The sequence below is a fragment of the Oreochromis niloticus genome, linkage group LG23, assembly GCF_001858045.2.
Source record: "Oreochromis niloticus isolate F11D_XX linkage group LG23, O_niloticus_UMD_NMBU, whole genome shotgun sequence".
NCBI classification, from domain to species: Eukaryota; Metazoa; Chordata; class Actinopteri; order Cichliformes; family Cichlidae; genus Oreochromis; species Oreochromis niloticus.
Window position 1 is genome coordinate 35233263 of NC_031986.2, and position 24906 is coordinate 35258168.

General features: G+C 42.5%; 3 protein-coding genes across 5 annotated transcripts; 1 reads left to right on the plus strand and 2 right to left on the minus strand.

Moving 5' to 3' along the window:
* Positions 1 to 116: 116 nt before the first annotated feature.
* On the minus strand, positions 117 to 10650 carry mpnd (MPN domain containing). Its single transcript, XM_013275110.3, has 13 exons — positions 10184 to 10650; positions 9608 to 9810; positions 9287 to 9508; positions 4573 to 4672; positions 4398 to 4476; positions 4220 to 4316; positions 4063 to 4135; positions 3894 to 3970; positions 2626 to 2794; positions 1744 to 1814; positions 1286 to 1375; positions 1100 to 1192; positions 117 to 1029 (listed from the first exon to the last, which is right to left on the minus strand). The coding sequence occupies exons 1-13, from the start codon at positions 10185 to 10187 to the stop codon at positions 943 to 945; spliced, it is 1365 nt and encodes a 454-aa protein (XP_013130564.2). The 5' UTR covers positions 10188 to 10650; the 3' UTR covers positions 117 to 942.
* Positions 10651 to 10824: 174 nt separating this feature from the next.
* On the plus strand, positions 10825 to 24438 carry LOC100696024 (trypsin). Of its 3 annotated transcripts, XM_025902868.1 has the most exons (6): positions 11903 to 11985; positions 15812 to 15937; positions 21301 to 21448; positions 21909 to 22041; positions 22237 to 22494; positions 22578 to 24438. In XM_025902868.1, exons 3-6 carry the CDS (start codon positions 21345 to 21347, stop codon positions 22743 to 22745), a joined length of 663 nt encoding a protein of 220 aa, XP_025758653.1. In that variant the 5' UTR covers positions 11903 to 11985; positions 15812 to 15937; positions 21301 to 21344; the 3' UTR covers positions 22746 to 24438. The 3 variants fall into 3 exon arrangements, with proteins under 3 accessions (XP_025758654.1, XP_025758653.1, XP_005478805.2); XM_025902869.1 differs by lacking the exon at positions 15812 to 15937 and having other exon boundaries at positions 10825 to 11985; positions 21298 to 21448; XM_005478748.4 differs by lacking the exons at positions 11903 to 11985; positions 15812 to 15937 and adding an exon at positions 18852 to 21210 and having other exon boundaries at positions 21298 to 21448.
* On the minus strand, positions 11699 to 15955 carry LOC102080938 (galectin-3-binding protein B). The gene is made up of 6 exons (XM_005478747.3): positions 15861 to 15955; positions 15499 to 15571; positions 14234 to 14425; positions 14017 to 14148; positions 13631 to 13901; positions 11699 to 13558 (listed from the first exon to the last, which is right to left on the minus strand). Exons 2-6 carry the CDS (start codon positions 15554 to 15556, stop codon positions 12535 to 12537), a joined length of 1677 nt encoding a protein of 558 aa, XP_005478804.1. The 5' UTR covers positions 15557 to 15571; positions 15861 to 15955; the 3' UTR covers positions 11699 to 12534.
* Positions 24439 to 24906: the final 468 nt, after the last annotated feature.

The following is a 24906-nucleotide window of genomic DNA, read 5'->3' on the forward strand; positions in this document are numbered from 1 at the left end:
TAACAAAATGAGGTCAGAATCCGTTGTTGGTGTCGGCCCTGCTGTTCTCCGGTCCCTTTATTTCTTTGGAGCAGCGTGTTTTAGACTGAAGGGGAAAAAAATAACCAACACTTGTGTTTAAATAGTTCCAGTGTGTATATTTTAATGCTTTGTGGATCATCAATCAGCAGGCTTAAGGCATTGCTCTGTCCTCAAAGATGTACCTCTACAATCCACAGGCAGTAATAAATACAGTACAGGTAGAGAGGAAGCAAATGTGTGTTCCTAACCAACAGGACTCAAGTTTCACACAACCTGACAGGAAGACAGTAGACGGGCACGTTCACAACACGCTGGCACAAACACAGACACACACCTGTTCACTTCACTAGTGAAACTGAAAAATTAACTTGTGGCACAGCGGACTTGATGCACTTACAAACCCGGCTGCAGAGCACACTTAAGGTCGCTGTCGTAGATTCTGCACTGCTTTTCACTTTTCCCCAAACGCCGATCCATTGGCTTTGTCAATAAAAGGCAATTATAATACATAAAAGTTCACGTTGTATATATCTGTCGATATTTGCTCATTGCCACAGGTTACTGGCACAAACAGGCACATACTTTAGGTCCATGCGTAGAAGGTAAAAGGCCGATTTGTCTTCTGCAACGTGGTTCTGGGTAGTGTCCTGAAGCAGAAGAGCGAGGTCTCACGTTTTCTAACATGCTGCTTTTTGGGTCTCCTCTAATAAAAACAACTTTCTGGGGCAGCTAATATCACAGCCACTGTAATGTATTTGTCTGATCTCACGATAATGCTGTATTACAGGTAAATATCACTCTAACGTACGAGCAATCGAGGCATCTATATGTTTTTAAAGCAGGGTTTACATTGTATTTCACACCAATCCTGCAAGCTCTGTAAAAAAAGAAAGGCGTTTGAAGTGAACGACGGTGATCCGTTCAGTGCATGCTCCCCAGCTGACTGTAGACGTGCTCCAGGATCTGAGAGTAGGCCTGGTCTTTGGGAGCGTGGCAACTCAGAGAGCCCTGAGGAGGAGGACGAGCTCAGTCAGCCGGCATGCAATCTGATCAGGTACACAGCGAGACTTTAACTCACCTTAATTTTGTCCAGCATGGTCGTATCAGGACACCAGTACTGGTTGAACTGGACGAGGTCAGGAGCTGCCCTGTAGTAGTCGACCAGCAGCATCTATGCAGAGGTTTTTTGTTTTTTTTTTATTAGTTACAGCATCACAGAAGCTTTTTCCAGTCTTTTCATACGATGCATCTTGCAGTATCATACCATCTCATTAAGAACATCACTGGTGAGGAAGTTGTCCTGTACGTAAGTGACCTCAACAGCAACTGGGATGCCGTAGTCATTAGGTCTTTGCTGCAGAAAGAGACCACATGTGTCAGAAAAACTCAAACCCGTTTCATCTGACACTGCAACCTAACCTGCTGACCTCTAAACAGTTTTCCATTTCCTCTTAAGAAGCTTGAGTTTATTCTGAAAACGGTCACACTTTAATACAAACTGACGATAAGCAGCTTCATGAGAAGGTCAACGACAGCACGTCTGAAATTTCCACGTTACAAAGAAACGCTGCTGTACAGAGCCTCTGTGGACTGAGCCAACGATGGCCACGACTAAGGCTTCGAAACTGAACAACTCATTATGAGACCCTTTGATGGGCCAGTTCTGGCTCCAGGCTGTACGTTTAGGTGAAGGGAACCAGTTCAAACACTTGCAGCACTCACCTCAGGTGGCGGCACGACCCAAAATGGAGTTATTGTTGATGCCACGCCTTGATTTCCGTGATAATACGGACCTGAAAGAGAAAAGAGATGAAAGCTCAGCCACCAAACCCCGAGGCTGCGTGTGTGATGACACGGAGCCAGTTTCAGAGAGTTCTTATATTTTTTCTGTTTGCAAACACAAACCTATATCAACATGTAGATTTGACCATTAACAGGCTTCACTGTGAGCTGTGGTATAAATAGATGTCAGGATCTGATCACGGCTTTGTGAGTCTGACAGAGGCCATGTTGAGCTTTGTGCTCGCGCACACTGAGGTTTTAGTATCATGTTCCAACAACAGAACCAAGCTTCATGACAGCGAGCGTATTTCATAGAAAATACTGACCATAAAAGTGGAAACCACATCTCCGAGTTTGGATCTTTTACTGACCTTTGACCCTTTGAGTTTGTGTCTCCATGCACTTACAGAACCCTACCTACCTGATGCTTAATTCAAATGTATTATACTGCAAACATTAATAATTATACTCTGTAATATTAATAATAATTAAAATGCATTAGGTACACCTTCATCATTTGTTCCTGCTACAGTGAAGCTCCAGCTGTTTACAGCTCGTTTTTCATTTATTTTCTCGACAAATTCCCACATTACCCTTGAACTGCTTGCAAGGCTGATACTGACACCTGTTATCTTGCAACATCTGCTGAAACCTCAACTCTATAAAGCTGTTACATCCTGTAGAACTCTGAAATGTGCGTATAATCCTGCGATCTACTAACATCTTTCTTAAAATAGTTTAAATACATCATCCCGTCTGAAGTGCAGTGCACCGATTAATACTCAGTGAACCTGATCTGCAGCACCGTTATGAAGGACGTACCACAGATGATGCCCAGGCAGGGCTGGAAGCCGTTGTTTGAGCCCTGCAGCCTCAGCTGATGGTCCATCTGTGAGTCGATGTCCTGCAGCGACGGCAGGGCCGGACCTCGCGGGTGACTGTGGTACCAGCCCACCAACGACAGCCCACGCATGAACAGGTTCTGACAAATCTGAGACGGCAAGCACAACAAAGAAACAATGACGGACGGCTCGTTTGATTTTCATGTTTATCGGATCAAATCAAAGAAATCACAGAAAAACTACTGCTCTGATTTTTTTGGCTGTACTTTGTAAGCCTGAAGGCTTTTACACTCCGGACACGTAAAAGTCGTGAAAATGCTCCAAGTGTTAAAACTATTTTTCGGACTCATCTGTTCTTCATGCAGCCGTTCACACCAACTGTGTAATTTCACAGGACGAATTTGCAGATTTTTTTGGGGGGGGGATCAAGCTACATTTTTTTCCCTAGTTTTTCACACGTGAATAAACGGATCTGACCAATCGGATCACTGCATGTGGTAACAAGTGTGGTCAGGGCTAAAAGGTGCACCAGTACTGAATATCCAATGATATTCAAACAGTCAAATAATCCTGTGCGACCTCAGACTCGCAACTAACTGAAACGATTCCTCCCAACTCTGCCAACAGGAGCACAAACCGATCAAACCAGGGAATCATCCTTGCTGCTGCCTGCTCCTCAGGGTCGGACGAACCACAATCTAGACTATGAGTTACTAAACAGTGAAAAGGGGGTGGGATTAAATAAGTTCATGCTTCTTCCTGCTCCTTTTTGAACATGTAAGTTATTTATAATTATTATTGCTTTGTTTTCCTTTGTTTGTCTCTTTTTTCCTCTTTCATTGTTCTTATACTATTTAAACATGTTCAAAATAAAGATTCAATACAATCCAAAAATACACTAAAACGTAAATATGACAGTTTTGCATTATAATAAACTGTGTGTTGCAAACTAAAAGCTAAGATAGTCTCAGCTAGACGTCAAAGCCAAGAACAACTTGGTTGCAGAGTCTTTGCATTCCTGTAGCTTCTGCTCGACTTCAGATTCGAAGACTCGCATGTCAGATGCAAGAAACTACTAAACATCGTTTTAAAGGCAGACACATCAACAGCAACAACCTTCAGCTCGCAGGCAAAGATTCAAGTGCATTTTCTTTGGTTTGTGTGGAAATGCGTGCTGCCAGGCTGTAAACTGCAGCTTGTAAGTGTTTGAAGTGGGTTTTTCCACCTCTGTGTTTCTGCGTGCGTTACCTCCTCCTCAACAGCGGAAGCCGAGTCTCTGTCTGCCAGCCTGGTCCGACACGGGAAAGCCCTCAAGACCGTCAGCACTGAAATACAGAGCGAGAGGAGGGCAGCTTTAGCCCGGCGTTCTGCTGATTTGATCACTATGCTCTCTTTTGTTGGATAAAGTCGCACTCACGCTGCGTGTTGGTATCCCATCGTCCCCCGAGGTATCCCACCACCTCACTGGTGGTCAGGTGACAATGGAAGTCCTACAGCGGGAGAAGTGGGCAAGTTAGTCTCTTTACCTGTGATGAGTGTGAAGCTGGTCTGCTTGAAAGCATGTTAACGCTCACCATTAGCAGCAGCACATTACTGGACACGGCTACATTGAAAGGCTGGAACCTGTTGATGGCTGAGAAGGCTGACAGCTCCACTAGTGTGTGTGGATCTCTGAGGACACAAGCACACCTTTCATCGTACTCTGATTCGCTTCATGCACAGAGCTGTGAAAGAAGTCAGGTAAGGTGGTACCTGGCAGCATCTCGGGTGCCCAAAGTGCAATATCTGACGGGAATTCTCTCTCTGTCAGTCCTCCGTGAAACCATCACATCTGTAACATCGAACAGATGAGGATGAGAGGAGGGGAGGGGGGAGGAAAGGAGGAGGGAAAGGCAGAGGGAGGAGGAGGGAGAGGAGGAAATGATACCATGTAGTCCGGGTTTGGTGTTTTTGTTCTTGTCGTCTGCCTGCACAGCTGCCTTTCCTTCCTCTTCATCCTCGTCATCATCTTCCTCACTCACCAAGCTCTGACATCACAGGAAGTAAAACAAATGTCAAAGTAAAGTTCTGGTTACACTGGATTTACCTTACTGTAATGAATGTTTCATCATTTCCTGTTGGCAGAGACTCCAAATCGATTTCACCATCACATTTTTCTTCTTCTTTGCGTTTCCTTTTCCCCCGTCAGCATGTGAGTCAGCACCAGCTAACTGTCGTGTCAAACCACAACCTTTATTCTATTTTCACGGCCTGGCCTGTTTTAATATGTTTAAAGGCTCGATCGCCCTTTGACAAAACGTTAGAACCACTCCTTATTTTTAACACCACATCTGTTTAAAAGGGTCTTTCCGAGTACTTATACCATCACTCCACATTTCGGGGATTTTAGACTATGAGAAAAATATATACTGGTCCAGCTCACAATATGACACGGATCAAGTGTTCCTTCTGTTACAGGAAGTTAATAAATGTTTTGAATATGGGCTCGCTTTCACATTTACATTTTCTAAGAGACAAAATGTCCCTGGTGTCACGCTGCAGACGTGGTTAAGAGGCTGTTAATAAATAAGTGTCTAAAAAAAGGACACGATGTATTTCACAGTGTGATTAAAAAGATTTTCCATTCATCCATCCTCTCCCGCTTATCCCTGTCAGGGTCGCGGGTGGGCTGGAGCCTATCACAGCTGTCTTTAGGGCAAGAGGCAGGGTTCACCCTGGACAGGTCGCCAGTCTGTCACAGACAACCATTCAACCTTCCAATCCACTCCCAGTGTCACAGTGGACCAGGTCAGGAGACAACTGAGGAAGCTTTGCCCCAGCAAGGCAGCAGGCCCAGACAAGGTGTGTCCTAGGACGCTAAAGGCGTGTGCTGCTGAACTTGGGGAGCTGCTACAAAGAATCTTCAACCTCAGTCTGCTACTGAGGAGAGTGCCCGCCCTCTGGAAGACATCCTGCATCGTCCCGGTCCCCAAAAAGAACCAGCCCAATGAGCTGAATGACTTCCAACCGGTGGCACTGACGTCACATCTTATGAAGACTCTAGAGCAGCTCTTTCTCAACCTCCTCCAACCACAGGTACAACATGCCCAGGATCCACTACAGTTTGCATATAAGGCGGATGTCGGCGTGGAGGATGCCATCCTGTACCTCCTACACAGAGCCCACTCAAACCTGGACAAGGGAAAAGGCACGGTCAGGATCCTTTCTTGACTTGTCAAGTGCCTTGAATAAAATCCGGCCCGGTCTGCTCCAGGAGAAACTGGACAGGATGGAGGTGGACCCCTGCCTGGTCACTTGGATCTCCAACTACCTCACTGACAGACCACAGTACGTCACTGAAGGACATCACGTCTGGCACTGTGGTCAGCAGCACAGGAGCACCACAGGGAACTCTGCTGTCCCCTCTTCTCTTCACCCTGTACACACCTCTGAGTTCTGCTATAACTCTGAATCACGCCATATTCAGAAGTTTGCGGACGACAGGGCCATCATGGGGTGTATCTGGGATGACCAGGAAGAGGAGTACAGGAGTCTGGTGAGGAACTTTGTTACATGGAGTCACACAAACTGTATAAAAAAGGCCAAAGCAGACTGTACTTCCTCGGGAGACTGAGGTCCTTCGACATCTGCAGGAAGCTCCTGAGGATGTTTTACCAGTCGTGGTTGCCGGAGTACTGTTCTATGCTGTGGTGTGCTGGGGGAGCAGCACAGCAAAGAAGGACAGGTCCATGCTGGAAAAACTAATCAGGAAGGCTGGCTCTGTGGTTGGCATGAAGCTGGACACTCTGGTTTATATATACAGTTAAGCCCATAATTATTCATACCCCTGCCAAATTTTGACTTAAAGTTACTTTTGTTCAACAAGCAAGTTCTTTTTTGAGCAGAAATGACACAGGTGTCTCCCCAAAGGTAATAAGACGATGTACAAGAGGCATCATTGTGGAAAAAAATATTTCTCAGGTTTTATTTATATTTTAGCAAAAAGTATCATGTCCAGAATTATTCATACCCTTCTCAATAATCAATAGAAAAGCCTTTATTGGCTATTACAGCAATCAAACGCTTCCTATAATTGCAGACCAGCTTTTTGCATGTCTCCACAGGCATTTTTGCCCATTCATCTTTAGCAATGAGCTCCAAATCTTTCAGGTTGGAGGGTCTTCTTGCCATCACCCTGATCTTTAGCTCCCTCCACAGATTCTCAATTGGTTTCAAGTCAGGACTCTGGCTAGGCCACTGCAAAACATTAATGTTGTTGTCTGCTAACCATTTCTTCACCACGTTTGCTGTATGTTTTGGGTCATTGTCGTGCTAAAATGTCCACTGGTTCCCAAGGACAAGTTTTTCTGCAGACTGCCTGATGTTGTTGTTGAGAATCTTCATGTATTGCTCTTTTTTCATGGTGCTGTTTACTGTGATTAGGTTCCATGGTCCATTGGCTAAAAAACACCCCCAAAGCATTAGGTTCCCACCACCATGTTTGACAGTGGGGATGGTGTTCTTTGGGTTGAAGGCTTCTCCATTTTTATGCCAAATGAAGGCAACATCATTGTGACCAAATAATTCAATTTTTGTTTCATCTGACCATAACACTGAAGACCAGAAACCTTCTTCTTCGTCCAGATGAGCATTTGCAAAGGCCAAATGAGCTTTTGCATGCCTTAGAAGTGCCTGGAGAAGTGGCGTTTTCCTTGGTCTGCATCCGTGGAACCCAACAGTGTCCGTTGGACTGTCTGCCTTGAGACATTGCCACCAGCAGAGCCCAGATTCACCAGAATGGCCTTGGTGGTGATCCTTGGATTCTTTTTCACCTCTCTCACTATTCTCCTGGCCAGCACAGGTTTCACTTTTGGCCTCCGACAACGTCCTCTGAGATTTTCCACAGTGCGGAACATCTTGTATTTTTTAATAATACTTTGCACTGTAGCCACTGGAACTTGAAAACATTTGGATATGGCCTTGTAGCCCATTCCTCACTTGTAAGCAGCCACAATGCACAGCTGCAGGTCCTCACTGAGTTCCTTTGTCTTAGCCATGAATGTCCACAGACCACCTGCAGAGAGCTGCTGTTTTTCACCTGTTGAGTTGAGTAAAACAGCTATTTCCAATTAATCAGGGTAATTAGGATGCTTTAGAACAGCTTTGACTATTTGGAATGGTATGGAACTTTGGATTTTCCCAGAGACTGTGACAGTTTGTAAAGGGTATGAATAATTCTGGACATGATACTTTTTGCTCAAATGTAAATAAAAGCTGAGAAATATTTTTTTCCACAATGATGCGTCTTGTACATCATCTTATTATCTTTTGTGAGACACCTGTGTCATTTCCAGTCAAAAAATAACTTGCTAGTTGAATAAAAGTAACTTTAAGTCAAAATTTGCCAGGGGTATGAATAATTATGGGCTTAACTGTATACATATATATATATATTTATTTATTTTTCTCTTTTTTAATATCCAACGGTGCAATAGACTCACAATAGTTGAAACGTGCAATTCCCTGGTATTCTTATTCCTATTTATTCTATTTATCCCTATTGTATACTCTGTATTTATATATGTCTCTGTATTTATATATGTGTATATTTGGTATATTTCTGCTCACATTCTGCAACTTCTGTCGGTGCTGTGCTACTGGAAACTCAATTTCCCGGAGGAGCCCACCCGAGGGATAAATAAAGTTTTATCTAATCTAAATCTCTCTCTATTCGCACTCTCAATTTACAATTTACAATTAACCTATCCCCACTAACTCCATGTCTTTGGACTGTGGGAGGAAGTCGGAGTACCCGGAAACATGAACAGAATATGCAAACTCTAAACAGGAAGACCCTGACCTGATGGTGGAATTGAACAAGAACTTTCTCGCTGTGGGGCAACGATGCTAACCACCGTTTTTCATTTTTACATTTTTAAATCGTTTCATCGTCTTAGTTCATTTGCAGGCGACAGGCTGGACAAGACATAACGGCGCTTCCGTCACAATGGATGCTGGCTCTGTGTTACACCACGACAACGTGCAGTTTTTACGTGGTTTCACTGCCAGAGCTGAAATTTCATGTATTAGATAAGAAAATAAAAACTATCTTCTTCACACAGTTAAGAAATTATAATCCTGTAAAGGTTTAAATGTTTATAACGTCTACTAAGTAATCATCTTAGTAGACGTCTAAACCTTTACACTTTTAGTAACACTGTTAATTTCTTATACCTGTTCTGAGTTTTACTTTGACATCTGTGTTTATAATAATTTTTTCCTGTATTCATCACAGTTACTAAAAATATGAGTTGTTTATACTGTAAACAAGCGTCACAAGGTGGATGTGTTGTGCTTTACTTCATCGGTGAAATGGAAAAAGAGCTTTGGGAAAGAGTGATATTCTCACAGATATTACTTCCTGTAAGTCATGTGACCAGAGGACGCAGTGAGAGGACGTGTTCATGAGTAACACAGGTGAGAGGAAACTCAAGGTCATGACTTAATTATTAGACTTTAAACATTAAAAACTCAGTTTAAAGTCTAAAAGCAAGAATAATAAAATAGGCTTAGAAATCTGTACTAACCCATTTTTAAAAATACATTCTGTAATGGAGGCACCAAATATTAGGAATGCTCCCCTTCAGTCATGCTCCTCTCACCATGTCGGCACTGGGCTGGTACTTGTGCAGCCAGGTGGTTTTGTACTGGACCAGCTTCTGTCCCCGGTACCGCACCGACGCCCACCCGCAGCCAGACTTTTTGGCCGGGTTCACCAGGCGCTTGCAGTGAGTCGCCCAGGCGCTGGGGGAGTTGAAGATCTGGCCCGTCTCCACCCATCGGATTTTCCCATCAGTCAGCAGGTCTCCCACAAAGTTCTTACCCTGCAGGAGGAGAGAAAGAAGGAGTTTATGACCTCCTGTCAAGTCACGCATACTGTGGTAAGTCAGAATCATGTTCACATAACTGCTCCGTGTTATTACCAGATAGTGTATGGCTAGCACGCCGTCCCCGGGCTCCACCAGGCCATCCTTGAGGAGCACTCTGAGGGTGATGCCCCTGCGGGTGAGCAGGGAGCCCCGGCCTGAGCTGGACCGCAAGTCTGCCTCTTCCCCTCCGCTTAGCTCCTCCTCATCCTCCTCTCCTCCATCCTCCACCACCTGTGGAGAACTGGGTGGCTCTGATCCTGTGGAAGCACAAAGTAAAACTAGGATGTTGGCTTGGTACAATGCATGAACGGTATTCTCATGCAGCAGGCTGTGAACGTCACATTGCTGCGTTTACGTGTGTATGTGTAGACTGACTGCAGACTGACTGTGTTTCAGAGGCAGATCAGAAACAAACAAACGCGCATTACTGACAGGTTCATGGCAGCCTGCATCCTTCATAACCGCAGGAGCTCAATGATAATAAGCGCGTGCACACGTGATGAGGAGGAAACCGAAACTCGCCCTTCGTGGATTCACGAGCTCGGCGGGCCTTTGTTTCCTGCTTCTTGACAACAGGCCTGCCGTTTACCCCCTCACCCCCACCCTCACCCAGAGCTCCGTTATCCTCACCCATGTCTCAGGGAGCGAGCCTGTGCGCGGCCCGGTGTGAGCGGCTCGTTCCCGGTCCGTGTCCGGTGGTTGTTGAGAACGAGCTGAAGGCGTCCGCGGCTGCGCGGCTGGTTTCCTCGTTGTGCTGCTTTACCGTCCCCCCCTCTCTCTCCCTCTCTATGTTCCACAGCGTGCCGTGCCGTGCCGTTATCCGCGCTTTGTGTCACCGTGGAACAGGAACCCTGTCAGACCAGCTCACAGAAACACGAACCGTGACGCTTTTCTCCGCCAACACCACGAAGCGCTGCCGCGTGCGCGTGCACGTGCAGCGGGCGCCGTTCGGTGAGTTGTGCGTCGGCGGGATCGTGCAGAAACCGTGGAGCTCTCAGTCACCGGAAGCGGCCGAGCGGTTCCTCCTTTATCTCCGACACCGAGCACATTTACCGGGAAGCTGCCGGCGGAGGGCAGCAAACCTCCGGCAGCCTGTCCTCCTCACCGGGCCCACCGTATGCCGCCCCCTGCTGGCAGCACCGAGCGCAGCTGGCCGTTCTCTGGTGTTCTGTGGAGAGGGGCTCTGCTCTCAAGCATTTAGACCAGGGGTTTTAAACTTGCGGCCCGTACATTGACGTGAGAAATGTAACACAATTTGGCCTTTGAAGTGACTTTTTTTGTTAGGGAGGATTTGTTTGTTGTTGAGTGCAATGTTAAAATAAGTTCTTTAAAAAGGCAAAAATGATTTCATATGAAGGAACTATGAGCAGAGAGTACAAACATGCGGAGGGATTGGCTGTGTTAGTTCAGTGAGAGAGTCAAAAACTAACGTATACACTTATATCTGCATTTTTATTTTGTTAAATACAAACAAAATTATAGCAGAAGTGCTGCCGCATGTCTGGGCAGAAAGAGAGAACCAATGTGGTTTTTTGGTAGTTCAATGAAAGGCTCCAGTTAGTTAAAAGTGAGAAAAAAAATAAGCTCATGTTTGCAGTTTTGACTTGTTATACAATATCTGAAATAAAAAAAAAAGTGTTTTCTTGTTTGTTTGTTTGGTTTTTTTGTACTACTTAAACACTAAAGTGGCCCTCCAATGAGACGACAGTACCAGCCGTGGCCCACAGCTCATTTAAGTTTGAGACCCCTGATTTAGACCCTTTACTTTAGTCACAGTATTCAAAACATTAAAGTGAGGAAATGAGAAGCGTCGTTTATCAGAAAAGTTTCTGCCTGTTTTTGCTGAATTAAGCTCGGCAGGATCTAAAAGCCAGCTCCATAACATAAAAGTGTTTATGATTTTGACACCAGTCCCATTTAAAGAAGTGCAAGAAGAATTTATTTCATACCTCAGTGGAGGAAACTCTTTAAAACACTTAAAAACCAACAGAAACAAACAGCAGCAGAGTTAATATGAATGCTCCTGGCCTCCGTACTGTGTTAAAATTAGCTGAAATAATTTGATGACGTAAAACACATCACCTTGAAACAAGCTGTGCTCATTAATGATTTAGCAATCATACATTTGTACTTATGTAACTTAACTTTACTTGTAACTTCATTGGAAAAGAGTTTGTTTTGTTTCTTAAATATTTATTTTCAATCCATCAGCCTTTGGTATCATCATCACCCCACCGTTGGGCGGGTGGGCCGCAGGTGTCTCTACACAAAATCTTGGATGAATTCAAATCTCAGTGACCTTCACCTCAAGAAAGTCTTGTGAATGCGATAACTTGAGACCTGGGCGATGAAGGATTTTCAAACTGACACCATAGGAGGAGGCAGCCTGCAGTATGTTTAAACACTCTATTACATACAGCAGACTTTAACAGGTATTATTAATAACTGTTTTAACTGTCTCTATTCTATCATTCTACTGTGTTTGTATTAGGACAGACAGATTGTGCTAAGACTGCTGGACTGTTGTCATGGCAGTGACAGTAAATATTTTCAGTGAATCAAATACATTACAGTACACTGTACATTACACTGTAATCTGATTACACATACATTGCATAATAAAAGATGATCTTCTGCAGACCACAGAGTGATTATAACAGTAGACCAGACCTTTTTTATTAGTTTTTCATTTATCATCAGATAGAAATGCGGTGATACTGCTCTCTGCCCAGGTTTACACTAACACCATGTGCCCAAACAAGCCACAGCGATGCATTCCACAGCAACTACAGGACAAGCTGGCTCATGTTTAGAAAACTTGCATGAAGCCAATTCTACCTGCTCCAGTAGCCACCTTAATTTTGAGTGTGAGGTTTCCACCTGCAGCCGCTGCACGTAAGAAGGAGAGAGCAGAAAGCATTATGTGTGTGCAGTTCTTGCACTGACGCACACGCTCCTTCTCTAAAGTTCTCTAGTCAGATCTAATCTGTTGAGTACTGAGGACGTACCACCACCTGGTAGGAGAACAGGTTTGAGTGGCACGGGTAGACTTGTTCTGAGATGCTGGGAACAGCTATGGGGCTGTCGCTGTCAACAGCATTAAATTCGTTCACGTGGAACACGTGCCTTCCTGCGCACATAAGAACGAGCCTGTTGCTGTAACGGATGCGGCCCTCCATCTCACTGGGTAAATTCTTTTCTTCAATCTTCAAGCTGATCGCTGGTAAAGAAGCACAAGTAACACTTTGCTTTGTGCAGTCTTCCTCTCTGACGTAGGCCGTGGTTTTCCAGCGCATGGTGTGAAAAGCGAAATAGGCGCTGTTATGAACCGGTGTTTGTAAATCAGACGTCAGGCTGCTGACACGCTGGCCTCGAAGGATGTAGACCCCGGAGTGCTGGTAAGCTCGGATCTCCTGACTGCTGAAGGTGAAGCTCCACGGTCTGCCAGTGTAAATCCTGGGTGTGTAGATGGTTTCTGTCAGGTCGCTGAGGAGCATTTTTACAGGAAGAGCATTAAACTGAAACCCCTCCAGCTTGCTAGCGTGGTACTCTGAGCTGTCAAGACTGTATAAGTCCTCAGCTGGTATCATCGGGAAGCGGACGAGCTTTAGAAGTATCTCACGCATTGTTGCGTTTCCTCGAGCTTCTGCCCATCTCTCCAGTCCGCTCAGGACGACTGTTTCGTTACGCACCACGAGGTCTGAGCGAGAAAGGAGTGCTTTGACCAGATTAAAAGGAAGGCTTGTCCAGGCCGGGGAGTTGATCAGTGCCTCGCAGTTCCACGCCAGGTAGCGAAGACATAGTTGCTGCAGTGTGTCGTCACTTCTGCGAACTGCGTACTCATAAAGAGAGTTCTGACTTTGGAAGGTGGGATCCTCAGGGAGAAACAGTCTGAAGAGATTTGCAGCCTCATTATGATATTCAGTCAGGCCCCAGTCAGATGCCATTTTCAGGATGCAGTGGGAGGAGGCCAATGTGACCGTAATCTTCCTCGTGTAGAAGTATCTGAAATTAAAAGATTTGATTGACAGATCACAGGTTTACATAGAAATATGTGCAAGTGTGAACTTTTTATACCTGACAAATATGTTGGCATGTTGGCTGCAATCAGAAGAGACATTAATGAGTAGGCTGCTGAGGTCTGGATGCAAAGCCTTGAGGTTTGAATTGAGAGACAGGATGACCCTGTGAGCACAGATGGTCTCCACTATGTTGTTATCCACCGCCACTGCAATGTCCACGTCACAGTCCTGTCTGCTGTCAAACAGCTCGCCCAGCTGCTGAGAGAGGCTCGCATTGTGGTCCAACGTGTACTCGTGGTTGAAGTCCCTGCTCTGAGGCTCCGCCCCTGATAGAGATCAACGTAGACACAGTGAATACACCTGTTTCTAAGACAAATGTCTTTCTGACCTTTATTTCTCAGAGGAGGTTGGAGACTTATATCCTTATGCTGATTTCTTCACCTTTCTCACATCTAACTCCGGCATCTTCGCCGTGACCGCAGTTATGGACCCCCCAGCCAGGAAACGTACACTGGAGTAGGTTAATCTCCGACCCACCGCAGGTTAAATCGTCCATCCAAATGTTACCGACCCCTAAAACCAAAAATGCCACACAATTACAGTCTAGCCATTAACCACTGAAATGCAGCGTGTAAGAGGAGCGTCATGGTTTTGTTACCGGCGCCAAACGCAGCTGATCCAGGAGCCTCAGCTGCACCAGGGAAACGCAGCTGTCGACACACTACGTGAGCGTCATTTATGTCCCAGCCATCGTCGCAAATCGTCCCCCAAACTCCATCGTGAAAGATCTCCACACGGCCCTCGGAGTATTCCTGGCCACCAGCCAGCCTGATATAACCTTCTTCATAGGCTAAAGGAACAAAAATGCAGGGTAATCGATTTATTTGGGATTTATGGTGAAAGATCATGTAGATTTCACAGCACAACACATATATAGCTCATTTTTCCACTTTTATTTAGAAATAATGATATCAGATCAGCGGTGGTTCGTTCTAGAGCCTGTAACAGGCTGAAGAAATTCACACCAATATGAGCAAACGTCTCGACAGCGTTAGTACTGTACACAGTGTTACAACATCAGCTGTTCTTTACAGTGACCAGGGTTAAGACCATGCAGTTATTAAAAAACAAACAAACATGTTTTTAAAAAATGAATTGACTTTATTTACGCCTATTTTTTGACTGACTGGTCATGTTTGACTCGAGAAATGCATAAAAAAAAAAGCTTATAAAACAAACTCAGCAGCACTTTTAATTCAATTCAGTTTTACTTAAACAGGGCCAAATCACAACAACAGTTACCTCAAGGTAGTTTATATTGTAAGGTGGACCCTACAGTAAATGTATGGATGGAATTTCCTCTCAGGACAGGAAAAGTCATTAGGTTCAGTGAGCTGTGTTTTCCTTATAAATTCTGAACAAAAAATAAGAATTTTTATTTTTGATTCATTATTGCACATATATAAAGCATTAAATAAAACTATAGTGGATCATTATTAGCCTTACTACTATCGCGGCTATGTTCGGTGCAAACACCTGATCCACACACCTCATACTGTGATAGCCAGTCGGTGTTGGGTTGTAAAGCTGACTTATATGCGTTTGTGATTGGCTGCCATGTTAGTAAACTAACTCATAACAACATACCGAGAATGCTCACAATCCTCTGTGCTGGTAATAATTATTTATTTATTTGTTGTGACATGATAACTGTATAAAAAGTAACCCTTAAACTGTCTTCTGATGGTTTCCTGCGGTTATGAAACCTTGGAAACAAGCGACAACTTCATCAAGAACATGCATGCACATGCACATGTGTTTTAGGTGTGTTCTGACACTAAACAAACAACACTACACTTCTGTTCAGCTTAGATTGTAACATTAATAGAGAATTGAGTTTAATGGGAAATCAGTTTTACTCACCACTGGACAAGGTGACGCTCAGGAGAAGAATACAGAATATAAAAGCATTTCCATTCATTTTAATGGCGCTAAACTGGAGGAGAAAGGCAAAAGTGCAGCACGTGTCTGTATTAAAAATGCATTCTTCTCTTTTCATCAACAATCATCCTGCTTCTTTCACACTTTAGCATAATAATGACTTTAAAAAAAATTACATCAGAGTTTTAAGAGTTGGAGAAGTTTTGTGTGCACATCATCACATTCAAATGCAGCTTTGCAGAGCAGCGACTGAAATTGTAAAAGAAAAACTAAACGTCCTTTTCTTTGTTGCCAGCAAATCATCAATCATACGCATTCCTGACCAAAGCGAGGAAAGGACTTACCAGAGCTCCACGCTAAGAAAAGCTGTTCTGTGATGAGGTCCGTCAGTCCGTGAACTGAAGAAGCCACTTTACTTTAGATAAGTACTTTACTTTATTTGTAGGCAGTGGTTTTCCAGGAATTACCACACCCAACGTGCTTTTCAAACAACTTGGGATGGTGCCACATTTGGTTCCAAAACATATGACTTTGTCATAAAAGATTAATAACGAGCCTTTATATTTTAATGGCCAATAATATTTTCATGAGATTATGGCTAGATCATACTCAATACAATGAGAAGTGAAAATAGTAAAAACAGAAAGCTGGACTAAATGTAGACTTTAAACTTAAATATTGCATTTACTAAGCTATGTTGGATCATGTCTAGCAGCTGGGCATGCATACTGTTGGGGTCCCCAGACTGCCCCACCCCATGCTGCCCGTACATGAGCCAGAGATAAAGTTATTTCAAAGCCAGAAGTTGATGTTTGTTTAGAGGCCAGTCTGAGTCCATCACCAGCAGATGGCGACATCACGAAGGCCAAAGAGCGCGCTCAGACAGACGACGACTTCAGTCCGGTTCCTCAGCAATGCTCAAGCATCCAGACTCACTGTCACATTGTTAGTATGAGCTGTGCTCGCCCTGCTGTGACTAAAAGCTTTTAAACCATCACCAGGCTCTATGAACGCAGCTGAAATAAAAACAGCTGTGCTTCCATCCTCTCACCTCCTCATCCTTCCTTCTTCACCTTCAAGTGATCGAGCAGCCACTTATTTCTGGAATGTTTTCAATCATTAACGTGTTTCCCAGCATGAATTTCTTGGTGTGTGTTTCCAACTAACCACAGTTTTTAGTCTGTATCCAGTGTGAATGCATCACTCTCATAACTGTGAGATTCAGCTACAGATTATAACAGGGATCAAATGTTTTTCAGTATCCTTGAGCTACACCAAAGAGTAATTAATAATAATTGTTTAACAATGCTAAAATTTTATGTGATGACAGAAACCAATAGCAGCTTGTGCTGATGATTTAATTTAGGTGGAAATCAGGTCAAGCCCAAGGTCACACCAAATATAAAAGTCAGCAAACAGAGCAAACCTCAGTAGCTTCTTCAAAACCAGCTGTGGGCAACCAGCCATCACAGAGTGATACAGCTACTAAAGATTTAAAGGAAGGATGTTTAAAACTTTCTGAATAACACTGCAGACACTCAGAAATGAGCGTGAGCTACAAAACAGCCACACGATCAAACTGACCGAGTGTGATTTCCACAGAGAAGAATCTCAGTGTTACAGATGAGGTTTCACCCATTGAAAGTGATTTATAACCACAGATGATCAGGAGGCCCAAAGGCTCTTAAATTACATGAATAAAAGTGAGCAGCAAATGGAGTTAAAATAATGATGACTAAACATGATGAGTGTGTTTCACACCGATAAGCTGATGAACATGATTATAACACCAGTTTCAGTCTTACACTGAGTAAAGGATGCAGCTGAAAGCCACATTTACTACATATGATAATGGTACTTTCCACTGAAGCAAACTGCTCAATAAAAGTTCACCTTGACACTCCTACAAACACAACGTAACCATTTTGCTGGCATCATGCTCGGTCTGCAGAAATTTGTCAACCAGATGTGTGCCAGGTCTGGCAATGACGCCACTGTTTATGTGATGGCATGCCATATCTGGCCTGATTGTGGTTTGGTGTATGTGGCCCAGGCCCATAGAAACCAGGTCTTCCTTGGATCCGGCATCAAGCTGGCAGGTCTGGCAATCATGGCACTATTTATGTTCCTATTTTCCTATTTTCGTTAGAAGACCCTCGTGCCATGTTGCAATACTATACTGCTATGGTAGCCAACGTTTCAAATGCAGGTTTGACAGGTTTGTGAGTGGACACTTTATCCAAAACCTAGTGACAGTTTACTCATCTTTGCAAGTGGGTGGCTGTAGCTCAGGAGGTAGAACAGGTCACCTGTTCTACCTAGTGGTTTGATCCCTGGCTCCTGCAGTCTGCATGTCAAGAGTGTGAATGTGTATGAATGTAGTTAGGAAGCACTCAGTTTAGAAAAAGTGTGTGATTGGGTGAATGTGGCATGTTGTATAGAGCACTTTGACTAATCCGAGTACAAAAAAATTGCTATGTAAGAATCAGTCCATTCACTGTATGAAAAGAGTTTTGCCATGTTACTTTTGCATGTTCTGGCACATGTTGTTATTACATGGCTCCATTAAGGTACACATTAGGCTGACATCTGGGGCCAGAGCTGAAACTGTTCTGGGCCAGCACAGGGCCAGCAGGGTGTCTACAACTGGCCCATGGCTGCACACAACTTACACATGGCCCATATACCGCAAAGAATTATGGCCCTTTGGTGGCCTCGATCAGGTCTGCCAGAGGTAGTCCACACATGGGCCAGCACAGGACCACCAGTGTGTCTGCAACAGGCCTTGTGCTGGCCTCTGTGTGGGCCACATCTGGCAAACCAGATCTGGGCCACCAAAGGGCCATCATTCTTTGCAGTATGTGGACCATGTATAAGCACATTGTGTGGGCCAGATCCAGGCCATACCAATTTTGCTATGTGGTTCAGTGGTGGTCTTTAAATCCAAGTTAAAAACTCAATTTTATACACTGGCTTTCAACTTAGTGGGTAACTGACACTTATTTTATTGTTATTTATTCACTGTATTTATTATTCTTATTGTACTTTTTATATTTCTGCTGTACAGCACTTTGGTTGCCCTTGTGTTTTTAAAGTGCTATATGAATAAATTATGGTATATCAAATATATATATGTATATACATATATATATATATATATGTATGTATGTATATATATACACACATATATATATATATATATATATATATATATATATATATATATATATATATATACAAAGGGCCGTAATTCTTTGCAGTATATGGGCCATATACCGAGCTTGAAGGATAAACCGCCCGCAGGGGCGTGCCGGGTGTTGTTTTTTATATATATATATATATACACACACAACTGTACAGAAATAAGATAAACTACAAATAAGTACAACTATGTGTTGTACTTGAATAGAAATAGAAACAAAAGAGAATAAATAAATAAATACAATAGTACACAGACAGAGTGGAACAGTGCAAGGGTGAGGGGTGATGCAGGTCAGCCATGATGTTAGTGGCTTTAAGATCGCAGCATGAGGTGTAAATATCCTGTAGACTGGGAAGAGACCTGCTAAAAACGCGTTTAGCAGTCCGCACTGTTCTCTGGAGGGGCTCTGTGGTCGGACGTGTGGGAGTTTCCATACCAGATTGTGATGCAGCTGGTTAGGACGCTCTCTATGGCGCCTCTGTGTTAAGGATGTCTTCTTCAATTGTCTCAGGAAGTGCAGTTTCTGCTGGGCTTTTTTTCACTGATTTGGTGTTGCTAGTCCAGGACAGGTCCTCTGTGATGTGAACACCGAGGACTTCGGTGCTCTTCACTTTACTTGTGATGAGCACTGATGATGACACACCAGCAGGAGAGTCGTCTATGGGTCGTTGTTCGACGGCGCGCAGTGATGTGAAATAATGTCTCACCTCAAATGTGTTCAAACTGTTTTAGAAATGTAAGAAAGTTCAAATTTTGGTATTTAAAGTAGAGAGTAAGAGTTTAAAGTTGTCATAAATATAAATACTCAAGTATAGTACTTCCCACCTCTGGAGATTACTGCGCTACTTCTTTTTCAATAAACACATTACTGACAGTCTACTGAGAAATCAGAGTCATGATGAGTCATGATGCTCCTTTAAAATGTGCTAGGGTCATGTTGTGTAGCTCTGCCAGCTCAGCTCGAGACACTTTATTGTGTTCTGGCTCATTCAGAGAGCGTTTGTGTTTCACAGTCAGAGATTCACTGTATGCTCAATCTTAATATCTGAATCTAGAATCAGCGAATCTAGAAGCAGCGGTGCCTGTGGTTCACATACAGTTTTCTGAGAATTTAAACAGACCGTGAGAGTGAGCATGGTGGTGTTTCATATCTATCTATAAATGTGACACTTGTTTTTAATGAATGTGTGTGTGTGACCTGTTTACATATCTTTGTGGGAACCAAAAATGGAAAGTTTACTATACTTGTGTGGACCAACAGCCCTTATAGGGACAAAATCCTGGTCCCCATGAGTTTGAAGGCATTTTTGGGATTCAAAATGTGGTTTTAGTGTCAGGGTTACAATTAGGTTACAGTTAGGGTAAGGGTAAGGGTATGTCAAACACACACACACACACACACACACACACACACACACACACACACACACACACACACACACACACACACAGCATTATTGTACTTCTACATCTGCCTCTGTAGGTTTAAACTTTAAGCTTCTTGTTTTTTGTGTTTTGCTGTTGTTACAAAAGCTTCAGAAAAATCATTTCACTCACATCTAAATTAGCATTTGCTCTTTAGCTGAACATAACTGAAGATAAAAGCCAGTTTCATTTATCGCGGTTCCTTTTTGTCCTGTAAAGCTTTCATTACGAGACACAAAATGATATTTACAAAAGTTCTCAAAGTGATTAAACTTTATATTTTCTGCGTTGCTCTCTTCTAAGAGCAAATGCTGACAAAGAAGAAAACTGAACCAGACGACCAGCAGCCTTCTGAAACCCAGACCCACTCTTACATGTGTTTTTGTACTGATAACCGTGATCAAACTATAACAAGTTTGTGGTTTGTACACTCGGCTCTGCAACGGCTCGTTTTCTATATAGTCGCTCATGTTTATGACTGCCCCAGTTAATGCTGGCTGCTCTGAAAACTCTCAGTGGTGAGCGTTTCACCTGTGTGTGTCTGTCTCTGGTCCTCAACTTCTGTAAAAGAAGAGGCTAACACCCTCCTCAGCTGGAGTTGAGGAGGGTGTTAGCCACCAACACACATCTGGAAAAGAATCACTTTAGCGGCCACAGTGCAGTTCATCTATAGTTTGCTGTGAACTGTGCTCATAATATGTGAGACAACATGGCCCACCAAACCTGGAATATCCCTAGACTGTGAATTAATTTATACATTTATACACACAGACACACACACACACACAGACACACACACATAAATATATATATATGCTCACTTTTAGTTTGACTTTTGCAGATCTTTCTGATTTAATGATCATATATACGATGAGGAATCATGCAGACTCATCTTGAGTGAAGGATGTGGTTAGAAGACTGATAATCTGATGACTATCAAATCAAACTGCTGTATAAAAGGTTCACCTTGACACTTCTACAAACACAACGTAACCTTTTTGCTAGCATCATGCTCGGTCTGCAGAAATTTCTGCTCCTCCATCTTCTGGCATTCCTCGGAAAGCTCTGTAAGAATTTGACGTCTTTGTTATTGTCCTCTGATCATTTAATGGAACATTATCTTCATTTTTGTTGATTTGATTGGACCTTTTCAGCACATGGAAGTGACATCATACATGGTGAAAAAGCCCCAGAGAACTCAATGCAGTACATGGCCTCTGTGCAGAACAACAATGGTCACCATGTTTGTGGAGGATTTCTCATCAAGGAGGACTTTGTAGTCTCGGCTGCACACTGTTATAACGCGTGAGTAATCAAACATCTTCTGCTGTAATCTCTGACTCATGTCATTAACCCTAGAACACTATCGCTATAAATAGTAACACAATCACTAATGCCGGGTGATTTTTACCCGATATAATATAACCAATAAAAAGTAATCAAATATATCAAAATATGACAACACATGACAAATTAGAGTGTTGGTCTTTTACTTTCAACTGTGTCATGTCTAATAAAATGAAAAAAAAACAACAACTCCTAAAACAAAATAATGACTCTGGAAAGCTGGTCTTTGGTCCACCCATTCCTGGGAAATTTGAGACTTCCCTGGTGAAGGCACAGGCTCCTCGACACGCAAACAGCTGCAGGAGAGAGAAATCATGTAAATGTATTTGCTCGGGTGTAAATCACCCGGCAATAGTGTTCTAGGGTTAAAACACATTTAGAAAATGTATTGATTTCCTCTCATTGATTACTCTTTCAGGAGCCCCACATACGTTGTTCTCGGCAACCACAATCTGAAGAACGGTAATCATCAAAAAATAAAGATTGAAAACAAAACCATCCATGAAAATTATAAAGATGCTGGACTGGGTGATGACATCATGCTGATTAAAGTAAGGAGATATTCACATTTTAACATGATACATATTTGTGGTCTTATTATTCTAATTGTATTTTTTGTATTATTGTAGGGTCTTTACCTCACAATTTAACGCGCGTTGAGGGAACTGTTGTTGTGATTTGGTGCTGTATGAGTAAAATTAATTTGGACTGAAATAGACATTTCTATTTTTACTTTGTGTCCCCAGCTGTCTGAGAAAGTTCAACTGGGCCATGGCGTAGAAAGAATTCAGCTTCCACCTGCTGAAATAAACCTAAACGAAAACCAAGTGTGTCAGGTGGCTGGATGGGGAAAAACTAAAACTGATCATAATAAACCTGCTGATGAGCTGATGGTGGCGAACGTGTCCGTCATTGACAAACAAGTCTGTATAAAACTATGGGATGATCTTCCTGACAATGTCATCTGTGCAGGTGGATATGAAACAACCAAAGGATTCTGTCAGGTATGTTTTCTGTCCTTTCAGTTTAAACTGGTTCCTTGATGATAAATATATAAAACACTGAATAAAATTCTTCCTCCTCACAGGGAGATTCTGGTGGTCCTCTGGTGTGCAATGGGTCAGCTTATGGCGTCGTTTCTTTCAACTATAAAGGAAACTGCAGTTACCCCAATAAACCCAACGTCTATACAGACATCTCAAAATACCTTCAGTGGATTCACCGGATTGTGAAATCCCGAAAATATGAGGAGTAAAAACTTCATTGAAAGTTTGGCTTGTATATTAAAGAAATGTCAGCATTTCTGATTCTCTGTCAGTGTAACCAAAAATGAAAAGTATTAAATATGTGATTTCCTTTTTTTAACTGATTGTTTTATTTTGAACATCATAAATAATAAAGTAACAATAAAATACAAAGTAAACAGTAAAAAAATGTGGGAAAACCAGTCACTATTTCCCCATGTTACATCATAAATATGCCGTACTTCTTAGGGCAGGGTTCGTATTATGGGTTATTCTTTCTTTTTTGCATCTTTATTTGATCTTCATCATATCGATGTACATCATGGATGTTCTGTTGTTCAGTCGTCCTTTTAATTTACCTGTATAAATGTGATAAAGACTGTTCTCATTTACCAACTTGCATTAAAAAAATAAATACTATCAAAAATTTGTAGAATGTGTCCTTTCCTTTTAAATACCTGGAAGTTAGCTGAGGTTAATCCACTTAATCATATGACCCATGTCCTGAAAATACACTGTACTTATGATATAAGATTTCTACAAGTAATAAATTACATATGAATTAAAATGACCTATACAGTACTAAAAATTACTTACAGTATTTGTGTATTTCCTTTCAAATACTCAAAATTTAGGCACAACCTAAAATTACTTACACACTACTTAAATGCAATTATTCTTTTTTTTTTAATGTAAAGTAACTGGTGTTGCAATACTTAAAAAATCATGTTGCAATGAATAATTATATTCCACACGATCTACACACTTGAAAGTTAGCAGTTATTTAATCATATCCTCATTAATGCTGTTTAATTATTTACAAATCAGTCTTCCATATGATGTATACTCAGAAAATATACATGTATAAGTACATACACGTCTACACATACAGTACAAACATAAACAATATATACTTCACCACTCAAAGGTCACTTTACAGATGCAATAGAAATTAATTTAAATTGCTTAAATTTATAAAACTCTTTTTTCCCCTTCAGCCAGTGGAACAATTACCCACTCAGTGCAAATACACTCTACTCTGTTTTATTGTTCTCTTCAGATAACAACAGATGATTATCACCAACCACAGTCTTCTCAAAGTTTGCAGAGTAGTCTACGCTTAAATATAAATGAAACACATATAAATGTACATCTGTGGTGTTCTGTGTGCAGCATATGTATATTCCAACACATGCACAGTATTTTAAAGTGAGTGGGGAGTGTATTGTGTAAATGATGCTCCTCATTTCTGTTAAACACTGTTGGTGGTGTTTCTTCCAACTACAAAAACAGCTGCAAACATCCCGATAAGCCCGACGTCTTTATGACATCTCAAAATACCTTCAGTCTACTGACGAGCTAATTAAGTTTTACTTTTGCATTACTGAAATGTAATTTCTGATTGCACTGTAAGTGTGACCAGAAATAAAAAAATAAAAATATCGTTTGACATTTTATATCCTTTTGTAATATCCTTCTGTAACAATTGTGATCTTTTTTATTATCAGCTCGATTTCAACAAGAGTGAAACATTTGTTGATTCAGTCATTTCAATTAAACCGTTTAAAGGGTCATCGTGACAAAAGGAAGATTAAAAGAATACATACTGATGAGGAAATAAAGTCACCAGAGATCACCGGTCTATTGTAAGACTATCACACAGAGGAAGACAACCATTCACACTCCTGTGTGAATTTAGAATCACCAGCTAACCTCGAACCCATGCGGGCGTGAGCATCACTTATCACTGTGGTCACATCAGGCCTCACACATGCAGGGCAAGACTTAGGCGCTGTTATCTTGCTGGCCTTGTTGAGAGCAGCCACCCAGTCTCTCATGTCGGTCACATCATTGGCTTGCAGGAAGTACCGTCATGAAAGTGCATTGATGACAAAGCAGAACTCTGTCTTGGGCTTTTTCTTCATTGTAGCTTCACTCACCTTAGAGATATAGCTTAATTTGAGGCTGCCAACAGAGCTGGCTCCACTGGGCAGGTTCTGAGGGTTGTCCAGTTCATATAGGCTGCACAAACAAATCAGCTTCCGTGTGCTTAAATACACCTGCAACAAAAGGATGTGCATGGGCAGGTGGGGGAATGACTGAAATGACGTGTCTGTCATTAACCCACAAGTCTGAGGTACTATGGTGTGGTCTTCCTGCCAGTGTTATCTG

Bases quoted from the DNA above. Each gene is read 5' to 3' on its own strand.
- mpnd (XM_013275110.3), bottom strand. The intron at 4,673-9,286 runs GTGAGAGGAGCA...CTGTGATGTCAG, and splicing joins ACCAGCCCAGTGCCGACATG to AGCTTGGTGAGTGAGGAAGA. The intron at 1,376-1,743 runs GTGAGTGCTGCA...CTCTTTCTGCAG, and splicing joins GGGTCGTGCCGCCACCTGAG to CAAAGACCTAATGACTACGG.
- LOC102080938 (XM_005478747.3), bottom strand. From the start codon at position 15,556: ATGAATGGAAATGCTTTTATATTCTGTATTCTTCTCCTGAGCGTCACC. The intron at 14,149-14,233 runs GTAACAAAACCA...TTTTGGTTTTAG, and splicing joins ATCAGCTGCGTTTGGCGCCG to GGGTCGGTAACATTTGGATG. The intron at 13,902-14,016 runs GTGAAGAAATCA...GATCTCTATCAG, and splicing joins CGGAGTTAGATGTGAGAAAG to GGGCGGAGCCTCAGAGCAGG.
- LOC100696024 (XM_005478748.4), top strand. From the start codon at position 21,153: ATGCTCGGTCTGCAGAAATTTCTGCTCCTCCATCTTCTGGCATTCCTC. The intron at 21,449-21,908 runs GTGAGTAATCAA...TTACTCTTTCAG, and splicing joins GCTGCACACTGTTATAACGC to GAGCCCCACATACGTTGTTC. The intron at 22,042-22,236 runs GTAAGGAGATAT...TTGTGTCCCCAG, and splicing joins ATGACATCATGCTGATTAAA to CTGTCTGAGAAAGTTCAACT.